Genomic DNA, 22082 nt, shown 5'->3' with positions numbered 1-22082 from the left:
CATGGAGCCCGCTTCCGTTGAAGAGCAGCGCGTCGTAATCAAGTTTCTCTCGAAACTCGGCAAGAATGGCCGTGAAATTTTTGCCGATCTCAGAACAGTTTATGGGGATGATGCTGTGAAGGAACCAACCGTCCACAAGTGGCTAAAAAGATTCAGAGAGGGCCGAGAAAGCGTTCAAGATGACCCACGTTCAGGACGTCCTTCCACTTCACATTCCGACGAAAACGTGGAAAGAATTCGAACTTGTGTTAATGGGGACCGTCGTTTAACGGTCAGACAGGTGGCTGAAGAGCTTAATTTGGGCAAAACCGTGGTCCACGAAATTCTAAGAAACGAACTTCAAATGAAAAAAATTTGCGCCAAGATCGTTCCGTGAGTTTTTGAGTAAAAATTCCATTACGGTGACCGAACACCCCCCTATTCGCCGGATTTGGCCCCGTGTGACTTCTTCTTGTTCCCAAAAACCAAATTGGTACTTCGGGGGCGGCATTTGGGGGACATAAATGAGATAAAAAAAGCTACGACGGGGCAGCTGAGAAACCTACAACCAGAGGACTTTCAAGGAGCCTTCTCACAGTGGAAACGGCGTTGGCACAAGTGCATTATGTCACAGGGGGAGTACTTTGAAGGGGATAAAATTGATTTACCTGAATAATTGTAAAATAAAATTTTTAAAAAACTTTTATACGTACTTTCCGGACAAACCTCGTATTAGAGAGAAATTATATGTTTCTCATTATTTCTTCTACCGTGAAGTGAGTTCGTTTCGGTTTGAAGAGTTATAGTGTATAGAGGCAACACCATAGTTCTTATTAATGGTAACGCATGAGAGGCAGTATGGACGTCACAGTATATTCTGCAATATACATGGTGTAATTTATATCTAATTGGCATTTACTATTTTCCATTACATTTTTAAAATTAAATAGAAGTAAGGATATTGTTATAAGAAATAACACATACCGATAAAACCAGAGCCAAAATAAAAATTCGTTACCTGAATAAAACCTAAATAATAGCGTACAACGCGGTTTCAGAGATGTTTTCTTCTACGAACACTCAGGTTATGGAATGAGTTCCCTGCCGAGAATTTCCCAAGAGACTACAGCAGGGAGTTCTTCAAAAGGGGGTAAAGAAGTTTCTTCAAGGTCGGCAACGTGCATGTTACACCCCTGGTATTGCAGGCGTTCATAAGTTACGGTAACCGCTTACTATTAGGTAGGCCGTATGTTTCTTTATCACCTCAGAGGTTTAAAAAAAAGGCCAACCGAGATTTATACCATTAAGTAAAGCTTCTATCTAGCTTCATGTAAATGAAAATTAAATTTATATGTAGATAGATATGAGAGAGAACGTAAAAGGTAGTCGTAGTATAAAGTATCAGTATAATTTAAGCCGAGGAATATTAGTGACTCATTCTATATAATGCGTGCATTAGCAGAAATACAGGACTTAAGTACAAATGTCCACAGTGCCAAAACCTATTTTTGCGTTAAACGGCAAATTTGAAATTACGTAACTTTTATTTATAAAAAAGGTTCACTATAAATTTCCCTAGATGGTGTTAGTAGTTCTTTATACGGTAGTGTTAATTTCAAATATATGTGAAATACATGGGAGATATGTAAGAAAAATTTATAGAAAAGAAAGATATCGTAGTAAAAGTAATAAAAACCAAAATAATAACTTCTTGTAAGTTTGTCTTTATGTATGTTTGTTCCGTTGTCACATTAAAATTTCTACACTAAACTATAAGCGGTTTTCACTGTGGTATTCCTAAAGATCTAACTTAAAAATTGCGGGGGAAAGGGATTGTTAGTAATAGAGACTGAGAATCCCATTGCTAGCAATATACCCAACCAGGTCGACCTCCTCGCGGTTCTCCTTGGAAACTATCATGGTTAATTCCTGATGAATTCATCATGATGGGCTAACTGGCCTGTTTTCATTCTTACTATCACCCTTCACTGGTGCTCCGTCAGCGTATCCCGTTAGCAGAGGCGTGGTTACCATACCATTTTCACACATAAAAAAAATTTAAAAATTGCTGTTTAATCTTGATACACCATCTAAAAGTGGACTATTTCATTGGTTTTCTTAACTAGTGAGATATATGTTAAAAAATTACTACCATATGTACGAATTCTTGGGCATAATTTTAATAAATAAAGATTATACCAAATGCCCATAACAAGATATTTTCAAAAGTTGAAACACAAAATACTTTGAGTATCATTTTATTGACTGTAAAGTCAGTATGGCATACAAGTTCATACTAATTCTATGTTATACAAGTTTTATAATATGCTTACTTTAGTACAAATTAGATTAATATAATAGTAAACAATGTAATACAGGTTATAACATAAAATAAATTTGTGGACTCGTTCAATTTATATACAAAATCTTCATAGTTTTTGATCACTTGGTATGATTTGTTACTTTAGAAATTATAACTTTTTATAGAATAGATATTTATAAAATAAAATCAATTGAATATATTATATATGGCCTAATGTCTCAGCCCAGAACTTAAATTTTGTCAATTGATATGTTAGATTAACTAAAAACTTTAATTTGTACTCTCTACTGTCTATTAATTTACATTTTGACAGTAAAACATAATTGAATTAAGCAAAACAATTTTAAGTAACTTGAAAACAATTGAGACTTAAATGTAACTGAACTTAATCTAAAAATATAATAGAATACTGTTTGATCTTACGGCAAAGGATATTGTTCTGCAATATGCAATTATTACAAAACAACTACATATTTTAATATTATAATTCCTACTTTGTGCTTACAAATCTTATTTTTAGTAGTAGTTACAAAAAGATGAATGCAAAACAATAAGCATATAAGCATTGACCTAGACCCCATACTAAATAATATCAGTTAAAACCTATATAAAGTGCAAAATGTAATACACAATTAAATGTAAATCACTGCATCATCAGTCGAGTGGCATTACAGATCACAATTATTTTGAATAAATTGTAGCAATTTTATTTTGTGCTACCTCAGATAAAATAGATTTATATGTATAAAAATTCATTGTTCAATTATTTTTTAGGAAAAACATAGCAGACTTAATTTGTCCAGCAAATATTTACCTATGTTTACAATCTTCAATTTATTTAATTCATTATTTTTTTATTAAAAAGAATTCTATATAATATATGATAAAAAAATTTCACTGTCATTTTATGTTTCTCAATAAAAGATTATATATTATAGTAAGTAGAGGTTTAATAAGTTAATTGGTTTTAACATTAACCATAATCAGTACCAAATGTTGTTAAACCCTTATTTAAGATAGCAAATGTCACTGCTGTGTCCATAAAATCATAATGATTGCTAGGTGGTACATCATCATTTGTATCAAATTCACTACTATTACCTTGGAGATTTTCACTGTCGCTAAAAGACTGACAAGGAATAGATGTACCGGGAAAAAATGAAAATTGTGACAGTTCATTGGACATGTTTTCATTCTGTAGACTCCCAGATTCCGTAACATAAGGCCAACACATCTCTGATGAGGAACTTGTCTCCATATCACTTTGTTTATTACTATTAAATGCATCTGTGTCTTCATCTGACAATAATGGGCTGCTTGGAGGTGATTGATAAGTTTTTTTTTCACCTTTAGTAGTGTTGTGTCTTTCTGTTTGAGTGGCATTATCATCTGTTGATGAAGATGTGTTTTGTAAACCATGTGCAGATATTGCCATAAGTATGCCTTCGTTCTCAACTGTATTATCTCCAGGAAGGTTGTTAATAAATTCAGCAATGTCTAAGGCCAAGAACCGTGACTCATTTATTTCTGGAAGACGTGGTGGGTTAGCCCATGAGTCTAGTACCCGGTTTATAGTATTATCCACAAAACCTTTCGCCATCTGAAAAAATTATAAAATCAAAATTATAAACTTATTAAAACACTATATTAAAATTATAAACCTGATTCACAGATATGAACATTTTAATATTTAAAATTTTATTATAATATAAAAATAATAACATCAAGCTGTATTTTCAAATATAGATTATATATGTCATCCCATATATTTGATAATGTAATATAGACTTAATCAAGGACCACAATATAATTAAAATTTAGTTGTACTCAACAGCTATGTTTAGTTGTATTATAATTTAAGTTAGTAAAATAAAGCTTGTCAAACTTATTACCTGTCTGGCTTGCCATCGAGCAATACACTGATCTTCACAATAATTATGTGACATAATCATAGACATGGGCACTGCTATATTGTCATTACTTCCAAAACTGGATTTAGCTGCCTTATAGGAGACATTATTTTCATAGGAACTAACATATCTGGGAACATACTGAATTGTGCTACTATAATTTTCTTGAGATATATTTGTATTTGGCTTTAATAGAGACTTATCATCGGCAATCACAGAATCTAAAGTGTTAAAGTCTTGTTTCAATAGGTAATCTCCTAAAATTTCTAGATTTTGCTCAGTGCTTCCTACTAAATCTCTACTATCCCTAGAATCAATTTCATTCTCCACTGAAGTCCCAGCTTTGTCTAGTTCATTAGTTAACACAGGTGAAGACTTTTCAGCGTCGTTCACCTCATTTTTTAAGTGGTATTTTCCTTTGACTTGCCATGCGAAACGAGCTTTCTTGAGTGGGCGTTCAGATCCTGACGGAGCGTCGCCATTTTCTTGTCGTTTAGACGACGACTCTCCCATTGAATCCGAAATATTCATTACGAAAACTCAAAGAATACCCTCAGTTTCTCTGAAACTGTCATTAGTAAACAAACACTGACATCGTTAATTACTACCATATGATTGAATGACAAGTAGTTAATTAAAACTTTTAAGTATATAACATATCTTTTTTTAAATACATTTTAAAAAAATATCATATTATTGAGTTGTTACTATTACTTTTTACACATAATTTCATTTATAATAATGAAAATCTAAATAAAAATTATAATTTCTAAGCAATCCATTGTGAATCACTGACAGAATCAATTACCAATTTTTTCATTTAAAGTTAATCTGTGGATTTGTGAAGGCAGAGCATAGAGTTGGAGATGTTGAATCATAGACATTTAATTTTTTTTTTCTTAACTTTTTGGCATAGGACATAAATAAAACATAATTAAAGAGCATTTTTGTTAATAGTTTGATTAATTAAATTCTTAACAAAAAAGAGATGTATATGAAAAATTAGGATCATCTTACTAATATAATAAAATTGTAACTAGACAATGTCTATACATGGAAGATCAATAAGAAAAATGTAAACGACAAAATAATGAAGTCAATTTATTAATTTTTAAATTATCTAACTAGATGGAGTGATGATGATTAATATGTTTGTTCCGGCATAATCCAATAACTACTATTACAACAACAAACTGGACGCGGTTTTCATAGTTTTGTTCCTGAAGGTCTGCCTTTAAATTGGGTGTATGTTTTATTTTCTGTTTTTGATTTTCACGCGTGTATAAAGTAGCGGCGAATGGTCAGTTATTAAAAAAATTTCAAAGTTGTGTCTGGGTATCATACATACAGAGTAACGCTGGTGTAGCAGCATCAAAGTACTACTTCTGGCATTTTGTATAGGTACACATAAAATATTATACCACTACAATTTATCTTCTTCTTCATCCACGCATTCTATACATTCCAGCGGATTTAGTTTATATATACATATTTTTAGTGTTTGTTACAAGTATATTTATTTTACTTATTATACTTTTTGTATAAATAATAGTCAGTACTTGTTTTCACCTACGATTTTATTCGCATATCGATTAATGTCTGTTAACCAAAATAAAATTAAAATATCTTTGGTATATACTCCAAGCCCTTAGGTACTACTTTTATTCTCTCATTCCCAAATAATATGTAGATAATTTAAGGTAGGTATATTATGCGAAATTTCTTAATTATTAGTAGAGTTGTTAAAGTGTTAAATGGTTACAAACAAAAAATTAAATATTTAAATTTATAACAATTAGGAGGTTTTCAAATCTCATTGACAACTTAGATTTTTTGTGGATAAAAGTGAAATAATAACCCCATGCGCTCTCTCTCTAGGTATCAGTAAACGAGATGGTAGATGAGGATTAGCGAGTAATAGGCCAGATCAGTTGACCCATCATGACAAATTCACCAGGAATTAAGTACGATGTTGTTCAAAAGATCCACGTGGAGTTTGATATAAAATAAGAATGAATATTAAAATAAGTATATCTCTATTAATCCTAATAGTTATTAAGGCTAAACGATTACGATAAACTGTATGTAAAATGTATTTATCTTCTAAATTCCACTTTTGCTACAGAAACCAAATTACTGAAGTCATTTGGTTTCTGTAGCTGATTGAATTGAAATGAATTACTGAATCGAGAAAATTTGTGAAATATCCAACTAACGCCATGTGGATAGGTACACCAGTAAATACCGTAACTACAATGATCCTCGAGATGTCGATAACGGTAGGCTAGTACGAGTAAGTAATACGTTCAATTAAAATTGAGCAATGAATGGGTATCTTAATAGTGCATAATATCTTAGTAGGTATAATATCAATTGCACAATTTGAGATAGTAGGTAGTTGCAAAATTATTAAATTTTATTTTATATAAATGATCCTTATTTTTTAGTGCATATTTATTACTATATTATTGATAAGTAAATACAAAATATCGATTCATGACTCACGGTAAATCTCTTGTGAAAGCATCAACATTTTATTCAAAATGCCATTTGAATAAAGACTACCTGACACCGGTCACCGGCGTCGACTAGGTTCAATTTGGTATAACAATCAGAGGCGCTTCGTCAGATTCGTCCTAACGACTTATCGTTAAAGAGCCCTCAATTCAATCATAATGACCCCACAAAGGGGAGGGAGAATTCCCGGTATCTGTAATTGAAGATTGTGGCCAGTTGGTCCCTATTCATTGTAGAGACACCCAAATACAAAGCATTCGTTCGTACGCATTTCACCAGGATTTATTGTCAATAATTCTTTATTGACGGCTGTTACTTAAGATGCAGGTATGTGTTATAATTATTTAAAATTGTTTATTGTATAAAGTATAAAGTGTATATTTGTCTAGCCGTCGTCTGTACATTTGTCCTTGTATTATCATTAACATACGAGATGTAGAATTATAACGGTACTTAAGAAATGCTTGAGAATTGAAGATGTCCATTTATTTTATTTGAATTTAAAAATAGAAGAGGCTATAAATTCGGTATGTTCCTACGTATGAATACAGATTTCTTGAAGATTTATGGGCTCAGGATTTGCATTATTCTTACCTACCTAAATGTAAGAGTATCCGTTCGCGTGATACATTGTTTTTTTTTTAGTTTTTTATAAATTAATATATTTTACAAAGTGGGCCTTACAAAGACGATTCCAAAAACACTTTAACATTTTATTGAATTTAGTAAGAAAAATCTGGTATAATATACAGGTGAACATTTCTGAAATAGATATCTAACTCTTTTGAACTCATCATGTGTTTAATTTTTTTACTAAATTTTATAAAAGCAATACTCATTATAGTGTTGAGAAAATCTATAATTTACGGAAAATCTATTTATTGTACCTATAGTTATGCCCGCGACAGCGCAGCGGTGACTCTTAATATTGCTTAACGTAATCGAGGTCGAGGGTCGATTCTCGATCGGTGAAATTAAGGAAACGAAGTTTTCTAAAATTGACTCGAGTCTAGATGTACATGTCCTTGCTTTTAGCATTTATTAGTTCTCAAATTTAAATATTGCACAAAACTGTAGGACACTTATTTGCTGAGGTTGTCTTGTCTCCCATGGTATACAAGAATGCGTAGCTGCCAGCCATCCAAAGTATATAAACCCACAGAGCAATAAGGTCACTTCACGAAGTTTGTGAAGATAGAAGCTTCTGCGCTTGTGGGCGTAGCTAAGGTAGCTATGTTAGCCATATCTCTTTCATACATAAAAGCAACCAGCTCAAATGAAAAGCTAGATTCGAAGAATGGAATCCAATTTAAATTTAGGGTGCTTACCTATGCAAGTTATATTATAAATCTTATTTATTTAGGTAAAGGATTGTTACTGGCAATATTCCTTGGTCGAGCATTACCTGGTTCACCCTAAAAATAGATATGGTTAATTTAAAATAAATTTAAATTGTTCTTTCCACAGAATTTATTATTACTAGTATTGATTTGCGGAACGATGATGAATTTACCGACTGCTCGAGCTGTACCCCAGATGACTGATGCTCAGCTGGAGCGTACTTTGACCGACAGAAGCACCATGCAGAGGCATCTTAAATGTGCACTTGGAGAGGGACCCTGCGATCTAGTCGGCAGAAGATTGAGAAGTATGTTATATAGTATAATAAATATATTGTAATTATATCTACTTAAAAAAATATAAATTAAATAAGTATGACGTCTGACTACGCCTTAGGGGCTTTAGACGTATTTGTCGATTTACCATTGTGGTGGACACAACACTGAACGTGGTTTTATTTTGTTGCTGTGTCTACTAGCACCTTAGTAATGACTATACAGTATATAGTAAAGACTGATAATTTAGTTTATTATTTTCTAGTTACAATTAAGTTAGTAAGGCTAGTTACTTGCTTTATTATAAGCATAAAAAGTTTCTATTCAACGTACGAAAACGAAACATTATCCACTAATGGATAAAAAACTTCTCATTGTTTGTGGCGATGTAAAATCTATCACATCATCACAACTTCTCGTTTGAAATGAAAATATTTACAATCGGAAACAGTTTAAAATTCGTAAATACGAAGCAATCTGTCTCGACTTGTATCCTCAGTTCCTTACTAAAAGTATTAATTTAAAGAATAGTTTGTTTGAATGTCTATATGTTACCTCTCAGTGACACGACGTAGTTTTTTAAAATAGAGCAGATAGCTCTGACTTTTTATCTGAGCAAATCAATATTTCATATTTCTTTTACTAATCATGTAAACAAATCGATTACATTTTTGGCACGTCATGTGTTACAATAATATGAGTAAACGGATATTATTAACACTATGTTACAGCATTTTAAAATTTGATACATAATCATATATCCCGCACATTCAAACTACAGTCGTGGGTAAAAATTTAGTGCTGTATTAAATTAATATATGCTGTGATACAAACTTACTATTGCGAATTTGTATTAGCATAAGAATTAAATAAGCAATTTGCTCTACACACCACACAATATGTAAACAACCTTCGCACAACAAGTTCTATAAGTGTATCCAATTTAGAAGTGCATATAAAAATTGACATATTATTATCCACTCTTCATAGTCAAATTGAACATAAACTAAAATTAGAATAATTTGTCCTTAAACATTTAAAGCGAACATTTCGATAAATGCTTCTATTCATTAACTCTATAATATTTGTGTAGTCAATTTGCATTTTACTTTACCTGACAATGACGATACTAAAAACAGAAGAGAAACAAAGCCGATGTTTAAAACAAAAGCTATGAACGAATTGTATTATAAGGTCCTTTCGATCTTCAATAAGATAATAAGAAGACCCAAGACAGAATGTAGTGATAATTATTTTTTTAACTCTAATATGTTTGCACGTTTTGCCATGTGGTCCCGCTATAGAATACGTCACCCCTTCCTTTCTCGTGGATGTCGTTAGAAGCGATTAAAGAAGGGTGAGTGATGGGTAGCAGCGTCCCTTTTAAAGTGTCTCCAAATCCTAATTGTGGTTGCCAATCCGCCTGCTAAGCATGGCAACTACTGGCAAAACCCACCAAGTGGGAGGCTTATGTTTAGCAGTGGACACTTAACAAAGGCTGATATGAATGCTTGTACATATGTATACATGTACTAAAAGAATTTATTGGACAAATATTTCATCATTATTATTTCAGCTATTCAATTTGTTGAGCTATTCAAATTGTTTGCAATTAACTAAATATCTTTTCAGCATTGGCACCGCTGGTGCTTCGAGGATCGTGTCCACAATGTTCCGTGCAAGAAACTATTCAAATCCGGCGAACTCTTGCCTTCATACAAAGAAATTACCCATGGGAGTGGTCTAGAATCGTTCGCCAGTACGGTTGATTAATTAAAGTCATTTTATAATAATATGTATACTTTACAATAATTATTTATATTTTTTTTATAAGAACAATAAGTATCTAATAAATATTAAGTGAATTTTCTAAGTTTATGATTACTTAAATTAAGATGAATGTCAAAATATTATTATTACATTAAAAACCTAGTTATTTAGAATTAGTCATTCCCTATTCGAACTCATTAACCAGCTTTTTTTTTTTGTATTTATGAGTAACATCAAAAAGAATGTTAAAAAGACTGTTTCCCTAACTAAATAAATGATACTTATCTATTTACTTGTTGTTTATTTCGTATATGCAGTTTTGCTCACGTAACGTACAATCGCGGCGAGTACGCGCAGTCAAATCCAAAAGGGGGGAGCGTTCGTTAAGTAAGAGGTTACGGCACAACTGCAAGTCTCAACATTCGCTACCCAGTCGCAGGCCTAAACGCTTCACTGGCTTTGAAAAAAATCTGTGAAACTCTTAATTCCGAGATCCGGGTCAATAGTTAGGAACGCTCGAACGGTGTGCAAGTAAAAGTGTCCCCCGGTGGTTGTGCAAGCGACTCGAGACAGTACAGAGATGCAGGTTGGTGGCCAATTGCAGTTTCTCTGTAATATACGTTTTCCTTCTAACCATACGAGTCGAGCTTTCGATCGTCGGTGTTATTTTGTAGTTTACTAAACCTTGAAGGACGTTTGGTTGTGTGGAAGATCAATTTTATGAACTGAGTAAATATTTCATTTCTTTGTCAGAATATATTCCGTTACTAAAAAAAAATATTACCTAAGAATACCTACGTACGTAATATTCCTTGTTTGATCGTAGTTACAAGCTCAAGATTTTTATGTTTCAGGAATATTTATTTCAATAATCCCAATAAGTAATGAAAAATTAGGTAACTGTGTAATTAATTAAATCTAGTTGCAGTAATTACATAATATTTGTTTTAAATACTTAATTCTTTCTAATGGATATCTGGCTAGGTATAAATTAGTCAATACAAGTATAATAATTATACTTTTAATTAAAAATTGTTTTCCATAAAAACTGATATTCATTGTAGTAAAACCAGATATTTTGATTACAAAACTAAACTACTGAACAGATTTTGATAAAATTTCTATCGGATTAATTTGTAAGTATATCCCTTTAAAAAAAAAAAAAAAATTAAAGCGGTTTAGAACTGACGGAGATATGAGGTATTCATTTTCATTTCTATCTTGTCTTGAGTTTGTTTTATTGATCTGCCTAATGTATAATAATACCTTGATCCCCTCTTCCCCTTCTTCCTTCTATCTTACCTTATAATTATAATTTCTATATTATAATATTCATAAGTTCGTCGTGTCGTATCAAGTGTCTCAACATTTTTCCCCTTCTGACCTCAATAGTTTTTATAATTTATCTCTTTTCCTTAACCCTATGAGGTACAACAAACATAAAAAAATACAATCGAATTGAAAATGTCCTTCTTTTTGAAGTCGGTTGCAAAGTAAAGAAAATCAAGGTTGTTCAAATGTTTGGCAGTTGGATGATACATAGCTATTGTTTATTTGTGATAAGTACTTAGTTCACATACTTATCTTAGATGTACCTATCCTTACTTAACTACAGTGTTGATAAAAATATGCTTATATGTAAATAGTTCTGAATTTAATTGCGGTGCATTCAATTTATTATCAACTTTTTATTTATTAACATGTCAGACTTGGTGAATTTTGTACTATCTACTTAGATATAAGAACGTCGCCCTATTTATAATATTATCCAGAAAAAATATCATAGTTTATTTTAATTTTTAATTTCTCTTCTAGTATATTTTACATCATGGATAAATTCTTAGTTTTACGTACGACTGCTACTTCGAGTTCAGCATGTCTACATTAATGTAGTATTCAGCTTATTTAGACTAAATAAATCCTACTAATATAACAATTTCTCTTTATAATACCTACATGTAGAATAAAAAGAACGGGAAAAATGTAAAACCATAGTAATTCCCTAAACACATAATCATTGGTAGGTTCGCAAAAATATGATTTTGGACGAGTAACTCAACAGTGAACAAGAAATATGGTACGATGAGAATATCATTAGATCAAAATATATAGCCGTATTTGGTTCAAATTTTAAATTGTCGCAATTGTTCGATTTTCGAAATTATTTGAACTCCGAATGCAACATCCAACTTATTTTAACTTGATAAGTAACACTTTCAAAACTAAATTACGAATGTTTTTACACTGCATGATGCATTTATATTTACATGAATACTATTCATCCGTACATATCCGTAAAAATTTATAGATATTATAATTTCCTATAAGTGTATTTTTAATAACACTGTTGTATGTCCTACACAGAGAACGTTTACAATTTTATATATATTTTTTGAAGATCATGAATATAAACTGCAATTATGTAGTTCCAATGTGTCAAAAAGTAGGCGAAGGGCGACAATTTTGTTAAAATGGTGTCTGAGTAATTTTACAACGATTTGTGTGGTTTATCTTGATGCGGTTTTAAAGATTACTATGTTTCCCTATAAGTATCGTCATCTCTTATTATTAACTCGCCAGCAAGAAGGAGGCGTTACTAAAAAGTTTTTCTCCCCAGTCACATCCTTTATATTTTCAGTGTAGCCGTATATTCTTTACATTTCATTCATTCACGAGGACATGATGAATTCAAACAATAGCCTACCAAATAACGCCGTTAGTTGTGTAATTAGTCTTGTAGTTTAACGGAAGCATAATAGATATCTATGGACTTAGTTCATATGAAAATATCTTTTTCTTCGTTAAACTGTTCGTGACATAGTTCCATTATAACGGACTGTTTAAACCTTATTCGGACTTTTGTAATTGTTTATTATAACTCATACTTCCTTGATAGATTTCTGGAACAGTAAATACTGATTAAGGTACCTACTTCATCTTAAAGTAAATATATACAGGCACCTACTTAATATATATTTTGCCGAAAATGGACACACATTATTCACATTCCTTGACGTAATCGATATGTTTAAATAATATAATTAGTCGTATGTAAATAACTCAGTCTTTGTGTATAATTATGTGCCTACTTACTAATAGCTTAATGTTTATTATTATTATTTTTTTTATTTTATCTACGAATTTCAATTTAGTTAATTTTAAATTTTGGAATTGTTTACATATATTTAAATCCACGATCGGGACTTGTATGTATATGTATGTAGGTTCTATTTATCTGTAGATAATAGCATTTAAGTCCCGACAGTGACAGTATTTTATATCTACATGATATTCAGGTTTTAGTAATACAATAAGAGCTGCGATGGAACAAGAAAGTATCCCATATAATAATTTAGGATTATGAACTATTGTGTTGATGCATGCCGCAGCTTCATCCTCGCAAATGGGTATAAAATCTTCTGGATTTCTTGAATTATCCTATAACTCAAAATTGATTCATTTTTGTATTAAGTATATTATATATTTGTTTTAATTTCAAAGAATTTTTTGGGTGAAAATAGAATCGTAGCCCCGCCTACGCCATCGGTATACACTGACGGGATACCAGTATGGTGGTAGGTGAGAATGAAAGGCGGGCCAGTTGGCTCATCGTGATGAATACATCTGAAATTCAGCACAATGGTTTTCAGGAGGGATCACGTGGAGGTCGTCCTGACCAATATATATATATATATATATATATATATATATATATATATATATATATATATATATATATATATATATATATATATATATATATATATATATATATATATATATATATATATATATATATATATATATATATATATATATATATATATATATATATATATATATAGGGTTGTTAGACCCCTTCTCCCCAAAAGTATACGAATATTTCCAAAGCAAATCAATATCTTAACTGAGAGTAATTCTCTACCTGCTTGGAAAATTCCAAATAGGATAGAGTAATAAATATAGGTATTTGTGAATAATATAAATTTGTACTTTTATGCAAAAAATCAAAAATTGAATACAATACGCTTTGATAACAACGATTGATAATATAGATAGTTGTCTAAATACAAACAGCTAATACAAAACTACGCGAGTTGGTACAAGATGAATAAAAATCATGATTATTCACTCATTAAATTTCATAGCACGCATCGACTGTTTGTGATTCCCAAGTACAGTCAAACTCAAAGATTTAAAATAAATGTATAATTTATATAATAATAATAAGTGTTAAATGAATATTCAAATTTTCAAAAGCTTTCTTCCTTCTTTTATAACCGATGTACATCCCATTGCAATGCAGGGCTGTTCTGCGCCGGTAAGAGGAGGATAGGACAAACACACATTTATACTGTTACATTACATTTATTTATATACTAATGGCCCGTCCCGGCGTCGCACGGGTGGACATTTTTAACATTTTCCTTCACTGCTCTGCTCTTATTGATCGTAGCGTGATGAAAAGTATACTATAACCTGCCCAGGAGTATGAAGAATGATTGTAGCAAGTTTCGTAAAATCCATCGAGTAGTTTTTGTTTCTATAACAAACATACAGTTAGACAGACAGACACCCTGATAGTTATTTTGGAAATATATTTCATGTACAGAATTGACCTCTCTACAGATTTATTATAAGTATAGATTTATTTATTTTGTCGTTAAAGACGTAGGTCAGAAGTCGGCCAAAATTAAATAAAATTGGTCGAGTTACATTAGCCGTACAGGTCTAGATAGGCGAGCAAAGATCTTCACCCAGTAGATGCCTACTGAAAGACAGCGTCGCCGAGGTCGGCCCAGGAAGTGATAGCGTAACGACATAGAAGCATTAAACAGGAACCGGTTTGAGGTGGCGATAAATAAGACGTTTAATAGATGGGGGAGACTTTGCCCAGCAGTGGGACGTTATGGGTTAATAACGAAAAAATGGATTAAAATATTAAGTCGAAATAGATACTTACTATAAAAATTGAACCTCGTATACTAGCAGAACTTTTTCAGAAATGGCGTTAGTAAGCGAAGCTCTAAATTTTTTATTTTGTTTCGACCCACGTTCTATGGAAAATATATTCAATGTCACTAATATAACAATTCAATGATTTTATCCGCGATTGTACTCCAGCAATCGAAGCATAGCTTCGCACGTGTTCTTACGTCCACACCTACCGGTCATTGCAATTCGCGTGTCCTTACTAAACGCATGTTACCTTACCATTCTCCTTGGGTAATTTGATAGGTTTTTTGCAATCCTAACGCGACATGTTAGCCTCCATGGAAGTAACATTAGGTATATTTGGCAGCAGTAAAGTATATTGAGAAACATTATTGTAATTTGTTAAACAAATATTATTTATTATTGACAGTGATATGAAGCTAAAAACTAGTAAAAAAATCTCTCCTTACCGTACCTCTCCAATAAATGTTGACGGAGCCTATTCTCGTCTTTCTTTGCCTGATGAAGTACGAACCTACCTTTGTTGAGGAGCCACGAATATTTTCCGTGGCTGGTCACTTGCCAGAAACTGTCCATAATTATGTATGATCGACAACTACGTTTTTTAAGAAACAGCAAACAATCAGGTCATCATATTAGCTATTGTATATCCACTGCTGAACAGTATATGTCTCCGCCTATTGGGGGATTTTGCCAGTAGTTGCCACGCTTGGCAGGCGGGTTGACAACCGCAGTTAGACTTTTAGTGATGTATTAAGAGGGACGCTTTAGGAGGACCAGAGGGAGACTTTGTACAAAAGTCGATTGCTTGGGTACCTCTATCCTACTCGTGTTTCAACCGTGAAGCAGTTGTGTTTGCATGGCTGTGTTTCGGTTTGAAGGGTAGGTTATGGCGTGAATTTACAGGGTACAGAGAAATAACACCTGAGTCCTCAGGAATGGCAACTCATGGTGTGTATCATGGGCGAAACAGTGTACTCTGTTATGTCCATAGTACTGCTCATGTCTATAGGCGACGGATACCACTTTCCATCAGGTGGACCGTCGGCTTGTTTGCCATTCTAAGTTGTATAAAAAAAAACGCTCTTGCCCATCCCTCGACTATTAAGTTCTCTTACTTTCCTCTTTCGACACTCGCTGGAAAGGAAGGAGTGGCCGATTCTATGCTGAAACCACACGGTAACAAACAAACAGATGGAAGCTCATAACTGTCACCTATAGACAAGAGAAGTGTCATAGATATCATGGAATATATGGTGATGGGCAAGGTACCCATCATGCGTTGCCATCCCTGGGAAGTAGGTACGTTGCTACGCTATGCCTCCAGATGCAGTAATTTCAATGCCACACCTATCCCATCCGTCGAAACACAGTCGTGCAAACACAGTCTACTGTATAATATAGACTCATATCATAATTTCATATATTTATTTTTATTGGCAACAATTCTAGCGTTTCGTTGGATAACAGTTCTCCAGTCTCTCGCCTCTCGCGCAAAATGGTGTTCTTTCGAGTTATTGTAAGTCAAGCTGTGTTATTAGGGTAATGTGTTTGTAACGTTAGACCACCTTATGTAATGAGTGTGACATAAAATAGCGAGTGACGTATCACGACGCGTCTAGTATCCGATCGGGGTCAGGCGGGGCATGTTGCCATTCATACATTTTTTACCGCGAGGGAAAGTAAACTTACATTAGCTTAGACTTAATATTGGCTTAGACTACGTAGTTGCATTTTTTTCTATTTTAATTAAAGAATGCAGATGGCTCAGGACCGTTCTTTAGGGTAGTCTACGGGGGAGGCTTATGTCCAGCAGTGGACGGATAATGGCTGAAATGATAATGATGATGAATTAAAGATGACTGTCAAGACGATCAGAATTATTTATATGAATATAAATCAATGGCAAAATGTATATCACTTCAGAACAGCTGCACCTGTTTAGTCAATTGTTTTTTGTTTGTAATTGTTAGGACAATGAAAATAGGCCTCCCCATAAAGAGAACCACTCATGAACTATTTCTCATCTGTAATTAATTGCTCGAACTAAGTAACCGGCCCATTGTCACTATTATTAGTACAGATTTAATTATGATGTATTTCCATTTGTTACAGCTGACTCAAGCAATGGTGATTTGCGCGGTGTTGTACGCATGTGCAGCGCAAAATGACAGACCACAAGTGACCGACACAGCCCTAGACGATGCTCTCAATGACAAGAGGTTCATTCAGAGACAACTCAAATGCGCTCTTGGCGAGGGCCCTTGTGACCCCATTGGGAAAAGATTAAAAAGTTAGTATATTATAATTACTTTTCATTATAAGAAATTTAATTACAATATGATACGTACTGAAATTTCTCGCAAGTTTTCATTCAAAGTTATATTACCTATAGTCTCTTCCAATTAAATCTAACAAAAATATATACAAATTAAACATAACACAATTTGCTGATGTCTAATAGTGTCTAATGGGTTGGTATTTCTAATAATTCACATTAAATTCTAAAATGAAATAGTTAATTAATAAACAAGATTTTAACAGGGAAAACGTTATAAAATTATAAATTTATTGTTAACTTTCACAATTGTAATTATTCTTTAGCTCAACAAATTGCTTCCATTTCATTGTGGCGTTGGAGTGCTGAGAACTGACTTCTCAGAGAGAAAATAAATTAATTGTTAAATAGACTCTACTCTCCACATTTCTAAAAACAATTTAAGAATAGTTATGTATAAAAGGTAACCAAGTTTTTTTAATTATTACAAAGGTAATTTCTTAATAATGTCCGTAAAAAATCGAAACATTAAATCAATTAATATGCTTTTTATTTGTACTGTTAATAGATATCGGCAGACTGTCTCATGGTCGGGTCAGTTATTAATTTGTTTGCATTTTCATTTAATTTCTGTTGACACTAACTGTACAACAAATGAATAGTACCTATTTTTTTTTTCTTTCTGATTGAAAACACTATATGAATCCGAATAACTCAGAGATGTCGGTTCCATTTCTCAGATGAATTCTATCTTTATGGGTTATATTCTTCAATTCAATAAATAACCTTTCAAATGTTTTAAAATAGTGTTGATAATGCTACTCGTAATAAATTATGGATAAATCAAAAGTGCACTAAACAATTTATCACAATCTGACCTAGTTAAACTTAGACACTGGCAAGCATTTAATAAATTATGTACCTACCCAGTTACAATCTAATTACAAGTATATAAGACTACATTTTTAGTATGGCGTTTGAATATTTAGTAACTACATAGTTATGTATCTGTGTAGGTACCTATTTATTTCTTAAACAACTTAAAAACTCATTGACCTGGTAATTTACAATGTTTATTAAAATTTGACATTGAGCAAAAAGACTATGAATACCTATTTAAAAATGTATTTTAAAAGTGTTATATTAAAGAAGATAGATTTTTCTATAATCAGACGGTATAAACTAACGAGTTATTCTACCGAGAGTTATAGGCAAAGGGCACCGACCGACTATCGCCCTCAGCCCCATTTATATCAAATGCTGTGATTGTAGTGATACGCAAGCAAGTTGGTTATTAAACACTGATTTATTCATTGAAAGAATTAATGGAACAAATTGTTAACGGCCAGTACTTCTTATTGGTGGCCAGTGTGTGAACATTATATACTACAATGATAACGAGTAAAAACCAGCATTGTAGTACGGTTTACAGCTGTTATACTAAGCCCATTTATATGCCTTTACTAATTGCTGTAAAGTGTATGAAAATCAATATATTTTCATTTTATAAACTTATAATTAATATATTGAGTGAAAAATGACGAAAAGTTTTGATTCTCTCCAACTAATTTGACAACAGGAAGCGCCGTGTTTATATGGAAAATTCAAACTTACCATTCAGTCGGCCAATGGATTTTTAGGAGAAATATTCGATTTATCTGTTAGAATACAGGTTTTAAATAGACCTTTTAATGATTTATATTTTTTTATTTATTTATTAGACATAAAAATTTATTAAGCAATGTTCATATATTATAACATAAACTTAATATTATACAAGTTTTTTTATTTCACTATGTATGTATTATATGTGTATGCTTACCTGTATTATGTATTTAAAATAATCAAATAACTTATCCACAGCATTAGCCCCGCTGGTGTTACGAGGCGCCTGCCCACAATGTACACCGCAAGAAACCAAACAGATCCAACGTACACTGTCGTACGTGCAACGCAACTACCCGCAGCAGTGGGCCAAGATCGTCCGTCAGTATGCTGGATAACGATCTTTACGATACTTGTACATGTAAATAGTTCTCTTTAATGTAGTTTTAACTTGTAAAATAATAATTCAATGGTTTTTTAATGAAAAAGGAAAGGATTTTGAGCATATCTGCCTGATGCTAAACGGCTTAGCCTAACTCTTTAGATGGGAGACATCCCTTTAAGTTTGTTACATAAACCACAACTTTAGATTCGTTGAAATCTGATATTTAGCAGGTAGATATGAGATGTGGAGATAGATTTTAATGTCTGCGGATGTACATTAATAAAGAATTTCTCAACAATGGGAACGGAAAGGGGAGATCATAGGAACAGTGCGGCCGAAGCCACGGGAAACAGCTAGCGAGTAAATAAATTACATACAACAATAAACACGTACATTTAATAATTATATTTTTCAAAGATACCTATTGAGTACAAATTCAAAATTATTATGGTTTAATTTAACATACCTATGAGTTATCTACGTAATTATGTGCCTAATAATACATTTAATAGAATGCCCAGGTACGTAATTATTATGAGTATTAGGTACAATAATAATAATTAAAAACTGTATTTGTGTTCTTATTAATGTATTTATTTACCTACTTCTTGTACTACATGTATGCAGATATATGTGAAGGTAATATTATAAAAAAGAGGTCTATACTTATATTATATCTATATGATACATTAATGCAGAGTGATTTCGAAATTATTAGCATTTTTAAGTCAGTTTTTTACTACTCCTACTTTGTACCATTGCACGGGTACCATGGTGGCGTCTGTAATTCTAAAAAACTTTATTTTTAAGTTATTTTAGTACTGCTACACTAAAACAACGTAAATGGCTAAGAGTATAAAGAATAACTGTATTTAAATATGATCATTTCTGGTCTTTGGGTATTAATAGCCTCTGGGTTTTAAATAATTATTTATTCTTTTGGTGATAGTGCAGGCTATAGCCTGTTCATATATGAAGATACCTATTTAGCTACTACCTATTACTGATACTGTAAATAAAGAATGATGCTTTGGCTGGAAGAGATTTGTTACAGAGATGAGCCCAGCCTTGCTTAACAAGTTGCTAAACTTATCGCTGTATTTTTTTTTTCAAGTGTAATAAAGAATATACATATTTTATTTTAATAAAAATTTAACGATACACATGTAACATGTCTATAAAAATGCGTACTTATACTTTAGGACCATATAAAACAACCTATTAATGTAAGATTATAATACCTACACATAATTTATTATAATCATTCTCATTCAAATGCAACAGTAACCTATTTAAGTACAACGATTTCAATAAAATTACTTTCACTCATTTTGTCTTTTTTTCGAATTTCCTACGTAAAATACAATTCACAGACATATTGATTTTTTTTTTTTTGCCAATTCAATCGTGTAATATATTTTCCGATTATGTCTCATGAAAAATGCATTACTAACAATCCCTTCCCCCTAAAGCTTATATTCAGCAGTGGACAGTTAACGGCTAAAGTGATGTGTCAATGAGATTACGAATTCGATCCTGATCGGGCCAATTCAGAAAACAAACTTTCCTTATCTTCCTTTATTTTTCTTTTTGGGTGTTTTAAGTTATGCCCAGATATGTACGTTGCCTAGTTCCTCATAACACAGCTTGATGTTCAAACGATTGGTGTGGTTGTGTGGAATTTAGGTATTATTTAGTCCAATCAAACTAATATCCTTTTCAGGTAAAAATGAAATCAATTGTTGCAAGCTTGAAACTTGGTATAGTTGTTTATTGAGTCAAAAAGACTGTAAAAATAGTCCATTACTGAATGAACAAAGTTAAATTTTAAACTTACGCGTTGTTTATGATCCATTGATTTAAAAAAAAAAATACGACTTTACCAATTTATTTCAAAACTATGCATCGAATTAAAAAATATTCATTAAAAAGAGAAGTTGTAGCTGCGCATTTTGACATATTTTTTAATATCCTAGTTATAAAAGTAAGTAGGTTATGAAAGTAAAAACCTATATGCTTTCGATGTAGTTCGGTGCTGTTTTATTGTTACGTTTTGATCTAGTCTTTGAAACGCTTATAACTACATACACTGAAATGATATAAATTTACCAATAGTGTCATCAAGAGACGGATAAATAAACAAACATTTATTATAAGAAACTATACAAAATTTTATCTCGGATTATATGTGCTGTGTATTGAAATATGGGATGCTCAGATCACTTCTCAAAATTTTATATAAAACAAATTGATATGGCTTGTTTAAAAGCTATCTTCTTTGACACCATAGAAATGTATTATTGATTTGTTAGGTACAAACAATTTAGCATACTCAAAAACTAAAACTGTTTTTTGTGTTTTCTTTTGATTTCATAAAATAAAAAAAAAACATACATTCAACGTTTGTAACATATTGATAACTTAATCTGTAGTTTATTGTAGAATTTTCAGAATGACGTCAGGACAAAGTTTAATGTTTTTGCTTTATAGTAGTGTTTGATTTTTTTTTATTAATTAAGAAATGACAAAGTTATGGCACTTTTAAAATAATGTTGACAAGAGAAAATATATATTGTGTGTGTATTACACTTTAAAGACTAAAAAATATCCTATCTTGAACTATTTCGAAATTTTTGATCATGAAATTATTATATCTTGGTCAACTTTTCACCTAGAATGTTAAAAAAAAAATACCAAAATGTGCAGAATTATTTCAGCTCAAAATTTAAATAATTTGCAAAAA

At 31.9% G+C, this 22082-nt stretch overlaps 2 protein-coding genes across 2 annotated transcripts; one reads left to right on the top strand and one right to left on the bottom strand.

Moving 5' to 3' along the window:
• Nucleotides 1–2221: 2221 nt before the first annotated feature.
• On the bottom strand, nt 2222–5042 carry LOC113510706 (uncharacterized). Its single transcript, XM_026894212.3, has 2 exons — nt 4195–5042; nt 2222–3902 (listed from the first exon to the last, which is right to left on the bottom strand). The coding sequence occupies exons 1-2, from the start codon at nt 4741–4743 to the stop codon at nt 3276–3278; spliced, it is 1176 nt and encodes a 391-aa protein (XP_026750013.1). The 5' UTR covers nt 4744–5042; the 3' UTR covers nt 2222–3275.
• A 1721-nt stretch (nt 5043–6763) lies between these two features.
• LOC113510602 (uncharacterized) lies at nt 6764–20668 on the top strand. The gene is made up of 5 exons (XM_052896317.1): nt 6764–7056; nt 8197–8377; nt 9978–10096; nt 17187–17364; nt 19213–20668. Exons 1-5 carry the CDS (start codon nt 7051–7053, stop codon nt 19350–19352), a joined length of 624 nt encoding a protein of 207 aa, XP_052752277.1. The 5' UTR covers nt 6764–7050; the 3' UTR covers nt 19353–20668.
• Nucleotides 20669–22082: the final 1414 nt, after the last annotated feature.

This window comes from Galleria mellonella, unplaced genomic scaffold, assembly GCF_026898425.1.
Source record: "Galleria mellonella isolate WM207_F2 unplaced genomic scaffold, CSIRO_AGI_GalMel_v1 utg32, whole genome shotgun sequence".
Classification (NCBI taxonomy): domain Eukaryota; kingdom Metazoa; phylum Arthropoda; class Insecta; order Lepidoptera; family Pyralidae; genus Galleria; species Galleria mellonella.
Note: the sequence above shows the minus strand (reverse complement) of the source record. Positions and strands in the feature narration are given on the sequence as shown.